At 40.3% G+C, this 14902-nt stretch overlaps 2 protein-coding genes across 6 annotated transcripts; both read right to left on the bottom strand.

Annotated features, from left to right (window-relative positions):
* Nucleotides 1–9135: 9135 nt before the first annotated feature.
* Nucleotides 9136–11271, bottom strand: LOC112169170 (non-functional pseudokinase ZRK2). 5 transcript variants are annotated; one of them, XM_024306153.2, is made up of 3 exons: nt 11060–11271; nt 10795–10972; nt 9136–10440 (listed from the first exon to the last, which is right to left on the bottom strand). In XM_024306153.2, exons 2-3 carry the CDS (start codon nt 10809–10811, stop codon nt 9432–9434), a joined length of 1026 nt encoding a protein of 341 aa, XP_024161921.1. In that variant the 5' UTR covers nt 10812–10972; nt 11060–11271; the 3' UTR covers nt 9136–9431. The 5 variants fall into 5 exon arrangements, with proteins under 5 accessions (XP_024161921.1, XP_024161922.1, XP_024161920.1 ...); XM_024306154.2 differs by having other exon boundaries at nt 10795–10911; XM_024306152.2 differs by having other exon boundaries at nt 11065–11271.
* A 984-nt stretch (nt 11272–12255) lies between these two features.
* LOC112173642 (probably inactive leucine-rich repeat receptor-like protein kinase At5g48380) lies at nt 12256–14501 on the bottom strand. Its single transcript, XM_024311327.2, has one exon. The coding sequence runs from the start codon at nt 14209–14211 to the stop codon at nt 12349–12351; it is 1863 nt and encodes a 620-aa protein (XP_024167095.1). The 5' UTR covers nt 14212–14501; the 3' UTR covers nt 12256–12348.
* Nucleotides 14502–14902: the final 401 nt, after the last annotated feature.

Here is a 14902-nt window from a genome sequence, read left to right as displayed (position 1 = left end):
CTCGTATTAATGGAATGCGAAAAGAATTCGTTTTGTTGCAAGCAACAAATGGTAGAAGAACTCAATATTCCATTAATGTGTATGAACATGTAAAATATTAGTAGTTGTATATGTGGATCTTATGGCCATATAACACGCACAATAGATAGTGGCAAGTGTAATGGGCGTCCAAAGTAATTTTGTGGGAGTAGTCCCGGTGACATAGAATGAAGTGTTTGTGAACTTGGGGCTTAAGTAAAACATGTTGGACATGATCGAGCAAGTTGGGTTGTTCGAGCAAGTTGGGTGTAGTTGAGTGTGTAGGCGCTGTGCGAGCATGCGAGGCGTGGCCCAAGCGCAAGTCGTGGCCATACTCGATACCCAAGCGAGTCGTAACCCGAGCAAGTCGTTTATCCGAGCATGTTTAATTAAGTCGTAAGTGTCACTAGCTTTTAGATGCATGTCACATGAAAGTGCATTTAAGCATGTATGTGTGTAGCATGTACTTGTAGTAAAGTTGCTAATAACATGTTGTAGGCATGCTTAAGGGTTATAGAGACATGTATAGTCATGGCATCGGCGGTAGCTCAAATTGTAAGAGCGTAAAGATAAGAGGAAGGCACTTATCTTATGCCGATTTGAGGTTCATTTGCTTGTGGCGGATAAAGTACTTCGATAATGTACGTCAACTCGTAGTTGCGGTTGAATGCTCAATAGAAATAGTTGAATTTCCTTGAAACAAAATAGATGATTAATATATAGATTTGTAAAATCAACATAAATAATTTGCATATGTACTTTAGATAAAATTTTAAGCAAAGTGTACAAGCAAATGTAGTAATTGATGACAAATAAGTTGCATATATATATATATATATATATATATATATATCTATTTTGAATGTCGAATTTTCAGGGAGCATGCAAACTCTATATAATTTTTAATTGGACATGAAGGTAGCCAAAGTAATATTTCTATTGAAGATGCCATGTGCCAAGATGTATAGCCGGATCCTGGGGCGTATAGTTGAAGTCAACCATGCATATAATCTTGGAGATAAGGAATTTAGTCAAAGCACCAGCATGCCATCATATTACATGGACACATGTAGCATAATTATGAATATCCAATTAACAAGCTTTGCATGTGGCCGACACAAGGATAAGGTGAAAGCATGGCAATCTGCATGCATGACCATGCTTAATTGATCACAACGGAAACACGTACACGTCTCTATAGTTGCATGCTATCGTGGGTTTGTAACTGCCGTGTAATTATAGGCATGTAAGGACAAGCTATAGGATATAATGCAGCGTGTGTATATTATAGTCAACCAGAGAATGATTTAAAGAAAAACTCATCTGGGTGGCTGGAGCGTTGCCATAGAGTTTAATCAGCTGAGAGCTAATGGGCTGACAGGAGTCAAGCATCCAACTCTGATGAGTTGATGGAGGTTGAGTCAAGTTTCGAGTTTTACTTGTCAAGCATCATCTTGGCTGGCTGCTGGGACCTTTGTCCACATCTGTTTGCACTTTGGCATGGGTAGCAGAAGTTCGCGCAGTGGAGTGGAGCTTGGTCAGCGGAGATGAGAAGTTCGGCGGAGCGGGGGTCTGTGCTGATGCTCAGCTGAGGAGAAACTCAGCGGTGAAGAAAGCTCATCTGAGGTCTTTGCCGGTTAGCGGCGCGGAGCATCTTACCGGCGGAGTGGAGCATCCTACCGGAGGAGCGGAGCATCCCACAGGCAGAACGGAGCACTCTACCGGCGGAGCGGAGCATCATACCGGCGGACTGGCGGAGCGGAGTATTTGGCCAGCGGAGGTGGTTGGCGGAGAAAGTTGTTGATGCTGAAGTTTGCCGCCGAAGTTTTGCCTCTGGGATTTGCTAGCGGGAGATGGCCGGCGATGATTCTCAGCAGTAAATCTTGGTGGAAACTGCCTAGCGGTGGAGCCCATTGTTGAATTTCCACGGGAAAATCCATGCGAGAATCTCAGCGATGGATACCAGAGCATGGCATGAGGTGAAGCTCGGCGGAGCTTTGGCCAGCGGTGAAGTGCGGTGGAGCGGAGCTCTTGGCCGGCGGAACCCTTGTCCAGCGGAGCGGATTTTTTGGCCGCGGAGTGGGGATGCTTGGCAAGTGATGTTTGGAGCTCGTGGTGCTCTGGCCGGTGGTAGCGACTGGCGGAGGTCTCGGCTAGCGATGGTGTTTGGCCAACAGAGCTAAGTTAGTGGTGGTTTGAGCTAGCGGTGCCGCTGAAGGATGGTCAGTGGGGCGCTGATGGATGGTCGGCGGTGTGGTGCCGCTGAAGGAAGGTCAGCGGAGGTTTGTCCGCGGCAGGTGGCGGACTCAGAACTCAGCGGAGCAATGCTCAGCGGTTGTTCTGAGCGGAGGCAGCTTGGAGGCCCGCAGCGTTTGTTGCTTGCTAGTGTCTAGCGGAGGTTGGAGCGGAGCTGAGCGGAAGAGAAGTTCCGCTGACGGATATTGGCGGAGGCCCTCGTCCAGGAGATTCTAACCTTTTGGCAGTGCTCTGAGCATATTTCTGGGTGTCCAGAGAAGATTTGCCGCCAATTTTTTTTTTTTTTTTTGGTAGTTCAGCGGTGACTGCTTTCATCAACGTTGACTGATGAACATGCTAAAGTTGGTCGGCGTTGACCGAACTTGATCAGCTCTGAGGGGTGTTGACTGGTTCAAGTGCAGCGTTGACTTTTCTTTACCTTGAAACCTTGTAACTTAGCCAGCATTGGGGACAAATTTATGTTGAAAAATTTTGTTACCACCAAGGATGGGGCTGGGTGCAACGCTTGCTAGCGGTTTATATAATAATTCAAAGGAAACAAGAAAATGGTAGTGAGCAATTTTGATAACTCAAAGAAGAGAAGAAAGAGCTTTTTTGAGCTTCGATAAGATGACTTAACTCAATGGTAAGTGACGAAGCCTTTGTGTCGGCTTCCCACAGACGGCGCCAATGTTAACATTTGGGTCCGTTGGGGATCTCTAGTTAGCTTAAGAGAGAGAGAGAGAGTGACACGGAATGTATAGTGGTTCGTCTCCTGCCTTAGCGGGAAACTACGTCCACTTGAATGTGTACTAGTGTGTCAAGCCTTGCGGCCTAACAAGATTACAAGAGATGTAATGGGATGTGTTGAGTTGTGGGAGGAGTCTCCTTTTATAGGGGAAGGAGGCTCCCTCATTTGCATTTTCTTAGATGTGGGACTCAAAGTCACTATTCTAGTCTAGAGAAGCATATTGTGGAGGCAACTTGGCAAGGCCGGGAAGGTGGCTTCCCGGTGACGGATTTGCGATTTCTGGATACCGTAGCGTAGCTTGAACATAGGGCTACAAGATGCAAGTAGCGGTTGGATCCCATGAGGGTGTTGTTTATGCTTGGTGAGGTAGCAAACTAGCCTTGCTAGTAGAGGTATCTACAATAGGCAATGTTCCATTTTTCCCATGTGGGATATATATATTCTCAACACGCCTCCACACATATGGCAAAATTTCAAGCCATACACGTGGACAATTTTGGGTGACGTGGAGCCCATGTGGCCGTGAGGCATGCACACGTGGATAACCTGGCTCTGATACCATGAAGAGAAATGGAATGGCTTGATTGAAGTAATTGAATCATTACAGATGAGAACACATATAAATACTCCTAGCTGCTATCATACAATAAGATCACATGTGATTGTTATTAAGAGAGATGTCAGATGTGCAGTTCAATATATGGTTGTGCTTGGTCTTCTTGGTTTGCAATGTAGCAACAAACTTTGTCCATTGTACTTGGGTGAGAGAGCACGAGTTGTCTCCTAATTGTCTTGTGCTAGAGTGTTTTGTTCTCTTGTGCAGCCTTGTAATCTTATGTTTTTCTTCTGATAATGATTTCATCTTATCATATGTTGAGAATATATACATCCCACATGGGAAAAATGGGACATTGCCTATGGGTTTATAAGGATTTGGGTCACTCTATCCATTCCCAATTGATTTTGGATGCGAACCCCAAATTACTTTATCATGGTATCAGAGTCATTTACCTAACAGCTCTTGATCCTGTAAACTCCAAAACTCTCCATACACCCACGGGCCTAAAATTGATTTCAACATCTCTGAATCCTTCTTCTTAGTTCAATTTTCAATTCAAGTCAGTTTACTTTCTTCTTCACATTCTTGTTATGTCCTCAAGCTAAGATCTTTCATTTTTCACTTCAATTTTCAGTCTCAATTCCCTTTTCCCTTGATATCTTTTCTAGCACCATCATGGTAGAAGCAACATGTTTCAATTCCCCACCGTATCCCAACATCCCTTCTCCTCTATAGCTTCCTTCCAATTAAGCTTAGATTGTTGTTTGGAGAATAGCAAACCGATCTCTCTTTTCATTTGCTCTCTCACTCCTTCTGCTCCTACAAGCTACCTCTTTTTCATCTCTCTATAAAAGAAAATCCTATTCATTTAGACTCTTGCTTAATAGCTCTCTAATCCCCTTCATGGGATCCTCCCTCTTCTCAACCTATTATTCTCTCTCCTGAAGCCTCTCATACCCCTCATTGGCAACAGTTTGTTGTTTCCTGCTGATCAAGCTATTCTTTTTTGTGTCCAAGCGCTTCCCATATTCCAGAGAACGATCTTCTCCTAATGCTCTCTCTTCCACCTCACACTGCATGACAACGGTGATCTGCTTTCACTTTTCAATTGCACAGCGTCTTACATATCTACCTTCTTCATTAGCCTCTCTTCTGCACCAGCATCTCTCTTTTACTTCGTATTTGCTTCTATATTTCCTTGATCTTCACCTAGTTATGAGTTTCCCTCATCATCTTGTTCAGCAATCTTATATCCATTTTCTTCTACCTCTCTTTTAAAAGCTTCTCCATCTCATTCTTCTTCTCTTCATCCTGCTCATTCATGGTTTTCTTCTCATACCTACCATGGCAATCACTTCTTCGTCACCCCAAAAGAACAAAAACATTACTCACCTTCTATATAATTAAGTCCTTTCTCATCTTCTGTGTTTTTAAATCTCTATTCCCTCTTTCTTCCCACATCCTCTATTTCCTTTGTTTACAGTTTCCTTTTCCCATGCTTGCAAACTCTTTCTTCCTTTCTTGTCAGGACTGTTTATCCTGCTCTTCTCTTGCTATTACTTTGCCTTAGTCTCTCTGTTCCATGCTTTTGTTTTCTGCCCCTTTTTTGCTTTGTTCAAACCTCTATGCCAAACTTAGCCAACATATTTCACCCAGTCTTCCAAGGCATAGTTCTCATCATCTAACTTCCAAGCTGATTGCTTCACATTCCGCATCAGCTTGTGGGGGAATGATAAGATGAAATCATTATCAGAAGAAAAACATAAGATTACAAGGCTGCACAAGAGAACAAAACACTCCAGCACAAGACAATTAGGAGACAACTCATGCTCTCTCACCCAAGTACAATAGACAAAGCTTGTTGCTACATTGCAGACCAAGAAGACCAAGCACAACCACATATTAAACTGCACATCTGACATCTCTCTTAATAATCACATGTGATCTTATTGTATGATAGCAGCTAGGAGTATTTATATGTGTTCTCTTCTGTAATGATTCAATTACTTCAATCAAGCCATTCCATTTCTCTTCAATATATATATATATATATATATATATATATATATATATATATACAGTCCGTCTCAGGTGCGGACGGTACGGATTTCCCGTTTTCCCCCACTTTCCGACCACATTTTCACATCTTAACCGTTCAGTTTTTAGGTCATAATGTATAGATCACCTCTGCAAAATTTCAGCCAATTTGGTGATCGTTAAGGCATCCAAAACTGCAATTTACCATTAAAAATTGAACGGTTCCCGTTCGACAGATTCGGTCCGTTCGTGTAAATTGCAATTTTGGATGCTTTAACGATCACCAAATTGGCTGAAATTTTGCAGAGGTGATCTATACATTAGGACCTAAAAACTGAACGGTTAAGATGTAAAAATATGGCCGGAAAGTGGTCGAAAACAGGAAATCCGTACCGAAATTTCGGTACGGACGTCCGCACCTGAGAAATATCCTATATATATATATATATATATATCCTATCCAGAGCAAGGCCTCGCTCTGAAATTAAAGTGCGAGGTTAGAGTTTATAGTCACTTTTCGGTCGCATATCCTTATCTCGACCGTTCAGTTTTTAGGTACTAATGTATAGATCATCTCTGCAAAATTTCAGCTAAATTGATAGTCGTTAAGGCATTGATAACTGCCTTAAAGCTAGTACGGTTCAGGTTTGACAGATTCAGTTTGTCCATTGGTTTAAGTGAGTTAGATATCTTAACGACTATCAATTTGGCTGAAATTTTGCAGAGATGATCTATACATTACCTAAAAGCTTAATGGTCGAGATGTGGATATATAAATATAAATAAATAATTAAGTTTGCTAGTACTAATGTGTGTGTATATATATATATATATATATAAATAAATAGAGTAGCACTAGCTAGCTGTTTTGCAATACATTTTATTTTTTTTTGAAGGGAAGGACGATCAAATTATATTGCTCAATCAAAGAGTACAATGAGAAGCCACAAAGCCTCTAATATCAGGAAGGACAAGCCCACTCCATGAAAGATTAAAAGAAGAATGTAAAGCTAGTTTAGCTAAATTATGGGCAGCCATATTAGCTTCACGATACACATGTCTCAAGGAAGAACCAACTAAAATCCCAAGAGAAAAGTTGATATCCTCAATAATACGACCCAAGCTGTTTTGCAATACATAATTAAGTTTTCAATTAAGTTTTCCATGGTATAAATTCATTAGCCCCAAAACTCCAATGTAGTTAACAACACAGTCTTGTGTGCATATTCATGCTCTAAAGCTGGTATGGAGAACTCCACTTCGGATCAATAATGGTCCCAATTTCAACGAATCCCACTTTGGATTGAAACAAATAACAAGGACTCAGATTTGATGAAGCTGATTGGGACTTGGGAGGTCCTAATCTTTTGTAATCTTTAAACTAATTGAGTTCTAAAGATATAAACGTACATTTTCAGAATATTGAATGCACAAGTACTTAAGATAGTATGTAGTCCTCTCTGACAAGAAAGAAGAGATTGACAAAGGACGTACGTATATAGAGTGATTAACTAGGATTAGATCCATAATACCAACAATGTCTTGTGTCATTTACAAAGCATTACAAAATAGAAGGTGAGAGCTTCTAAACTATAAAGTAAGGTTGTTGCTAAATATGTCAAATATCTTTTGATCGATCATAACAAATGAAATACATAAAGCTAGCAAGGGGGCCAGATAGACTTCTCAATTCGCATCAGTTCTTTGGCCACATCAATCATATCTGGCCTCAGTTCACTTTCATCTCGAGTACTGCATAACCATGCTAGTGCTAGGAAATCATGCAACTGAAGTTGTGTTGGCTCATTACCTCCCCCTAACTCATCGAGTATTTTAGGATCAACAATTGTTTGAATCTGGCCATCACAAGCATGCAATTTCACCGATTTTATAAGGTCGTCATGTCCTGCCAAAAGTTTCCGTCCCGCCAAGAAGCCAAGTAAAATCACACCAAAGCTATAAACATCAAATTTTTCTGAAATTTAACCAGAATCAAGAAACTCAGGGCTAAGGTACCACATTGTCCCTTTTATCACAACATCTTGAACATGGGATTTCTCAGAAAGAATGGTTATGGAGTATGAGAAGTCACATAATTTGGGAACAAAGTCATCATCCAAGAAAATACAATGGGGCCTCAGATGCCTGTGAATGATAGGTCTTGGAAAGGCTGTATGTAGATATGTAATTGCACTAGCCAGCTGCTTTGCAATACGTAGTCTAGTTTTCCATGGTAGAGATTCATTAGACCAGAAACCTCCTTCGTCGTTAAGAACACAGCCATGCGTTGCATACTCATGCACCAGAGCTGGTATAGGGAACTCTAAACAGCAGCCCAACAATTTCAATACATTCTTTTGAGTGCTCATCTGCATTGAAATTATAATATCACGAATAGCCTCCTCCCTCGCCCTCTTGAAATTCCTAGAGAGCCCATCCCTCCCCTCTCTCTTCTTAATGATGATCAATCGGTTGTCTAGAAAACCTCTATAGTAGAATGAACCCTCCGGTATAATGCCAGAAGGATCAAATTTTATTGGTTGTCCTGATGAGTTCTTGAGCAGAGTAATGGCGAATAGCATTAGATTTCCCATCACAAGAAGCAATAAGATCCTCTAATAATTTGCTTCATTATCCAAGAATGATCTATCAGCATCTTCTCCCTCCTTTCTCAAACATGGAAGCAACGAGTTCTTGACACAAATATGCAAGTAAATGTAAAACACCAAAACATGGACACAGAAGGAATTTTTCTAAATCATTCTCAAGGCATATGACTATATAACTTGAATACCTCATTTTCTTTATAATTTTTAGTTTTCATGAAGTCTAAAGAGATCCATATATTATAGACTTTCAAATCTGTACTAACTGACAATTTAACACTAAAAAGAAAGAAAAAAGAAAAAAGCAGAGTTTTCATCTTCCAGCTATGGGAAGTAATGGAAAATATATGCGTGCACCATGAAACGAAAGCAATGAAATTAAGGAACACAAACATCTAAACTAAGACCTAAATCAAACTCAAAGAATGTAATGCAACAAATAAAACCATAACTTACAAGACATTGGATGGCATTTTCCTGCAGTGTTCTGAGAATTTGATTCAGATCGAAGAATAAGCAGCGATTATGGATTTCTCTACTCTAGAGTTCTTTGCAAGCAGCTCACTTTCATGTTCTTCCGAGGATGAGCATAGTTTTTTAGCTCATTAATGAGCTCGCACCTGTGCTGAGAATCAGATTCAAATTGCTCCTACTCAACAGTAAAGTAGTAAACTATAGATTTCTCCGCTGTATCCAAGCTAGATTACATGTGTGTAAGCAGAAGCGCAGAAGTTGACTTGGTTATGTTACAGATAAATTGTATTTGATCGAGAAAAAGCAAAATTTTCAAGTTCATTGGTGTGCTTTGGAAGGTCAACACTGATCTAGATCACATGCACCCACATATTAGTCAACTTTAGACTGTCACAAACAATAAGAAGGAAACGAACTTGCCTCGAAATTAGGCTCCAAACTAAACAAAACCAAAGGAATGCAAAGCAGCAAATTAATCTCTAAATTAGCAAATAAGTCTAGCTTCCACAGTATTGGTTAGATCTACTGATTACATGTCCAGATTCCCTTTACCCCTTTTCGTGATCAAACACAATCAAAATGGACATCTGAATCACCTCTACTATATTTCATACAACAAATTCACAATACAAGGATCTCGGTTCATTGAGGCATTATCACAAACACCTACCGTGCAGACAACAAAAAAAGACCCTCAGAATCAATCATTTACTTCATCAGATTCACCTCCCAAATGTAACGGATAAAGTGGCTAACAAGGATTGATAGACTTCTCAATTCGTACAAGTTCTTTGGCCACATCGATCATATCTGGCCTTCGTTCACTTTCGAATTGAGTGCATAACAATGCCAGTGCTAGGAAATCATGCAACTGCTGCTGTTGTGCTTGCTCATCTTCTCCTTTTAACTCCTCAAGTATTTTAGGATCCACAATCGTATGGAACTGGTCATCAGAGGCATGTAATTTCGCATATGACGCAAGGTCGAAATCTTCTCCTGCTTGATATACTTGATAAGGTATTTGTCCACTCAAGAAAACAAGTAAAATGGCACCAAAGCTATAAACATCAGTCTTTTCTGTAACGTAACCAAACGCAGGTTCAAGGTACCCAACCGTTCCAGACCTTGCGCTTTCTATGACATGTGATTGCTCAGGAGGAATGGTCATGGAACGTGAGAAGTCACATAATTTGGGGGAAAAGTCATGGTCCAAGAAAATACATGAGGGCTTTAGGTTTCTATGAATGATGGGTCTGGGGAAGGCTGTATGGAGATATGTTATTGCATTTGCAAGCTGCTTCGCAATACGTAGTCTAGTTTTCCATGGGAGGGACTCATTATCCCCATAACCTCCTTCAGAGTTGAGAACTCCTTTCGCTGCATATTCGTGCACCAGAGCCGGTACATGGAACTCTAAGCAGCAGCCCAACAGTTTCAAAACATTCTTATGAGCGCTCATCTGCATCGATATTATAATGTCACGAATAGCCATATCTCTCCAGCGCTCATGCAAAGTTGAAGTTTCCACACAATTAATCATAACCAATCGGTTGTCTAGAAAACCCTTATATAAATCGTATCCACCAGATATACGACAAGAAGGATGGAAGTTGTTAGTTGCCCTGACAAGTTCATCAGCAGAGTAATGGCGAATGGGATTAGATTTTCCATCACAAGAAGCAATCAGATCCTCTAATAATTTGCTTCCATTATCCAAAGCATATTTTTCCTCCATTCTCAAACATGGAAGCAAAGAGTACCTGACACATACATACAAGTAAAACACAAAGGCATGATTATATAATTTAAATAGCTTATTATTTTTCTTTTTATCTTGTACAAACTGAAAGTTCACAACAACAAAATCAAGAGTCATGTTTCCTGTTATAGAAGATTCCTTGTCCTACAACTCCATTCAGGATTTCTATCACTAATTTCAAACCATATATTCAAAACTTGGTATAACAAAAGCAATTATGCATAAGTTCGATTAACTTGATTGCTTGGTTTTAAACACACCATACAACAAATCAGAAAATTAAACAGCAATATTTCAAATCAGGTCAGAAATTGTTAGCTGCTACATATATACAAACAACAAAACCGAAACTTACAAGAGTTTAGATAGCATCGTTTCAGTGCTTCTGCTCTGTTATGTCACTCTGTCTTCTTTGAATTGGTTTCAAATTGTACAAGTAAAGACTAATTCAAGGATTCCTCCACCAAGTCCGCTGCAGTTTGGCTCACAGATCAGCCTCCATAATATGTAGGAAGAGAAATTAACAACAGCACCTAGAATTGGGCATCAAATAATTGATTCAACATGCAAGAATATCCCATATGAAGCAATAAACAGTGATCAAAAGTCCAAAACCATACCATACCAGATTTTGGATAATATTATCTTTCACTTCCTCCTCTGCAGAAAACCAATGACTTAAGAATCGCATTCAGAATTCCAGATTGCACCAAGTAATCAATAATTTGCTGATTTTCTCCACCAACTGATAGATCATACAGTTTTTTTTTTTTTTTCTTTCGTGAGTTTCTATTTATTTTGAGGACGAATAAACTTTTGCAGCTTACAAAAGTCTTCACAAGGTCAAGGTGGACCACTGCTCTTATTATTTTGGGCCATGCATGTAGCACAATTGAGAAGATGCTTGGCAGCTTCAAGTCCTTCCAAGAAGGACAAAGTAGTTACTTTCTCATTACCAAGAAACTACAAGGCAATTGTAGGTCAGAGAGGTTGACCTGTGACAGAAGTAAGCAGTGGGACAATGCCGTGAAAAATGAATAAGTTCAGATATAATTGGATTCAGAATCACAGAGGGTGCCGCTTGCCACCTTCATCTTCTGGTCCTCATTTTCTACCAATCTTTGAAAAACCATTAGTAATAGTATGTTCATGATATTCCGGAACTTCATGAAGACTTAGAAAGTGAACAGTTTGAAAAACTCCAGAGTGTGATGGTAATTGTCCAAGACTAATCTACAGAGCAACATGTTGACTTACATTGACGATGGTAAAGGACAGAAGCTAAGAGCTTAAACCACTGGATTTTCTAATTAGACTCTTAATTACAAACAAGTGCAGCTGTTCAATCAGTATCTAGTTTGATAACAAATGTAACAAACAAGTGTTGAATCCCAAAGTACAAAGAAGGTGAGAGCTTGATGACATGAATGTTCTGATATTGCTATATTAGTTATATTACTACTCCATCTTGAAAGACAGTTAATTCTGAACTACTCTTTTTATGTGATCTGAATGTATAGCTCATTATTTCTCTTTTTATCTTCTACAAACTGGAAGATTACAACAACAAATTCAAGATTACTTGTCCTACAACTCCATTCAGGATTTCTTGAGATTTCTTTCACTAATTACAAACCATTCACTTGTCCCTCTGCCAAAACCGCTGAGTTTGATGACAATTTGGCATTAACATATAGTTAAAAGCAACGATGCATTACTTTGATTAACTTGCTTACTTGGTTTTAAACACTATAAGCGACAATAGATTGAAAAATTAAACAGCTAGGAAGCTACATATATACAAGAATAAAAACCGTAACTCAACAAGAGTAATGACATGTTTATTTCTAATACTACACAAAAAAAAGATAATTACAAAAGGGTAATGCTCACATACTACTATTCTCTGTCAATTAATCTCCATCATCTCTCGAGCAACAATGAGTTCTCCTGCACAATCAGCAGTGTCTGAAGGCGTCGACATCTCCTCTTCAATTGTGAAGTTATATTTCTGTCCGATGGCTCGTAGAAGCTGGAATACTTCAAACATAGTAGGCCTCTCCTTGGAAGTAGGCACCACACAGTTGCATGCAACTTTAAGGAACTGGAAAACCTCCTCATCCACACCCTTTCCAATCAAGGATTTGTCAATCGCATCTGTGAGTTGAGATTTGCTTGACAGCTGCAAGATCCATTCCACCAAGTTTCCTTTGAAATCTTCTGGAGCTTTAGAAATATGGGTAGCTCTTTCACCAGTAACCAACTCAAGAAGAACAGTTCCAAAGCTGTAAACATCCCCCTTGGGAGTGGCTACTAAAGTTCTTGTATACTCAGGAGCCACATAACCCAGATCTCCGAACTCCCCATTGACAAAAGTACTCAAATGTGTATCAATTGGATTCATGAGCCTAGCTAGGCCAAAATCAGAAATCTTCGGCTCAAAATCTGCATCCAGTAAGATGCATTTGGAGCTTATGTTTCGGTGGATAATTCGAGGATTACAGTTATGATGGAGCCACGCTAATCCTCTGGCTGCTCCTATCCCAATTTTTAGCCTTGTAGGCCAGTCCATAATCTTGGCACCATCAGCTTCCACAGGATGTAGCTGGTCATGGAGGGTACCATGAGGCATGTACTTATACATCAAAAGCCTTTCCTTCTTTGCCACACAAAAACCCAAAAGGGGAACCAAGTTACGGTGTTCTACACCACCCAGAGTAGACATCTCAGACAGAAACTCTTTCTCAGAGTATTGAGATTCCTGCAGCCTCTTGACCATAAGTGAGGTGCCATCATCAAGCACTGCCTTGTAAACAGTTCCCGTTCTTCCTGAGCCAATGATATTGTCTTTGCTGAAATTGTTGGTAGCCTTCATGAGATCACTCAGTCTCATTTTAGAAACTGACTTCTTGAACATGGAAACCTTGATTCCTTTAGTTCCCTTCAAACTCCTTGCCCATTTGTTGCCTTCAGGGTCCTCTTCCTTCTTCCTTGCAGACACTCTACGCATGAAGAAGAACAAACCAATAATCACAACTAATGCTGCAAAAGTTGCACCCCCAACACCCGCTGCCACGATAACTACACTGTTGGACTTCTTTGCAGCTGCCTGGCAACCTTCCAAAGGACCGCCACAAAGTCCAGAATTGTTTGCATAGCTGTCCGCTCCGATTTTACTATCCTTAACGTTGAAGGTGGGGACTGGCCCAGACAGTTGATTGTTGGCCACGCTAAATGTTTTAAGCCTACTGAGCTGACCAAGTTCTGCAGGAATCTGACCCGTGAACTTGTTGTTGTCAAGCTTAAGGACATTCAGATAAGTACAATTGGAGATATTCCTGGGAATTGGCCCTGAGAAGTTGTTGGACGAGAGCTCAAGCGACGTAATGAAAGGGATTAAACGACCAATATCATCAGGAATAGCTCCACTGAGGTTGTTGCTCGAAAGATCCAAGCCGGTTAAGCTTGTACAATTCGCTACACCACGAGGAAAGTGGCCTTTGAGTCCCAAATCCGCAAGCTTGATGTTTAAAACTTTGCTCTCATCAGGGTGCCAACACTCGATTCCCAGGAAGTTACAGATGAATCCTTCGGTGGCATTGTTAAAATCCCATGAAGCTAACATGCCTAAAGGGTCCGCCAATGCTACTTTTATACTTCTCAAGCAGTTTATATCACTCTCAACACCATGGCTGAACCTACAACTAAGCAATAACAAGAGCACAAAAATGCCAAGACCTCGCCCACTCAACATACGCACTAAGAAAGCCATCCCAATCACCTAAGTTGCTACTCAGCGATAACAGAGCTCAAGATACTGAAACTAGCAACTCCAGCATCAGTTAACACTTAACACTGAAACCTGAGATAGTTCACGAGCACAAACACAGGAGCATCAAAAAGGCCGAAGAAGGGTTCTTGAATCAACAGCAAAGCTTCCCTCTTTCCACAAAGACGAAGACTTCAAGGGTCAACAACGAAGTCATTCCATCAGAAAAGGCTTGGTGGGTTTGATATGAAATAGAGGAAAGTGGAGGCATAACGGGTCAAAGAAGGCCGGCCATTTTTGTCAAGCTTAGCGACGACTTGGGCGACTCCCTGCTATTGGCTCTTTAGAGTGCTTAATGTTACAACCAGTTGAGAGCTGTTGGACTTTGATAGATGTCGATGTGAGAAACGGGGGGTGGTGCTTTGCGATGTTGCTTCTAATTAAACGACAATCTTGCGAGTCCAAAGGACATTTTACTTTTTAGATTGATTTTTTTTTTTTGTTCAGAGTATTAATTATCTAGTTCTTGAATAGTTGAATGTGTACATGAGATATCTATTTCAAAAAACTTTCACAAGATTGAATACATTACTTAATTTGATCGAAATTGACAAATAACCAATAATGTTCTTAAAGAGGAGTAGGTTCACAAAGTAGAATAAAACTTGAAGCCCTTGTGTCATTTACAAAGGAT

The sequence above is a fragment of the Rosa chinensis genome, chromosome 6 (genome assembly GCF_002994745.2).
Source record: "Rosa chinensis cultivar Old Blush chromosome 6, RchiOBHm-V2, whole genome shotgun sequence".
In the NCBI taxonomy this organism is placed as follows: domain Eukaryota; kingdom Viridiplantae; phylum Streptophyta; class Magnoliopsida; order Rosales; family Rosaceae; genus Rosa; species Rosa chinensis.
Note: the sequence above shows the minus strand (reverse complement) of the source record. Positions and strands in the feature narration are given on the sequence as shown.

Excerpts from the sequence above, each read along its gene's own strand:
- LOC112173642 (XM_024311327.2), bottom strand. The coding sequence starts at position 14,211 with ATGGCTTTCTTAGTGCGTATGTTGAGTGGGCGAGGTCTTGGCATTTTT.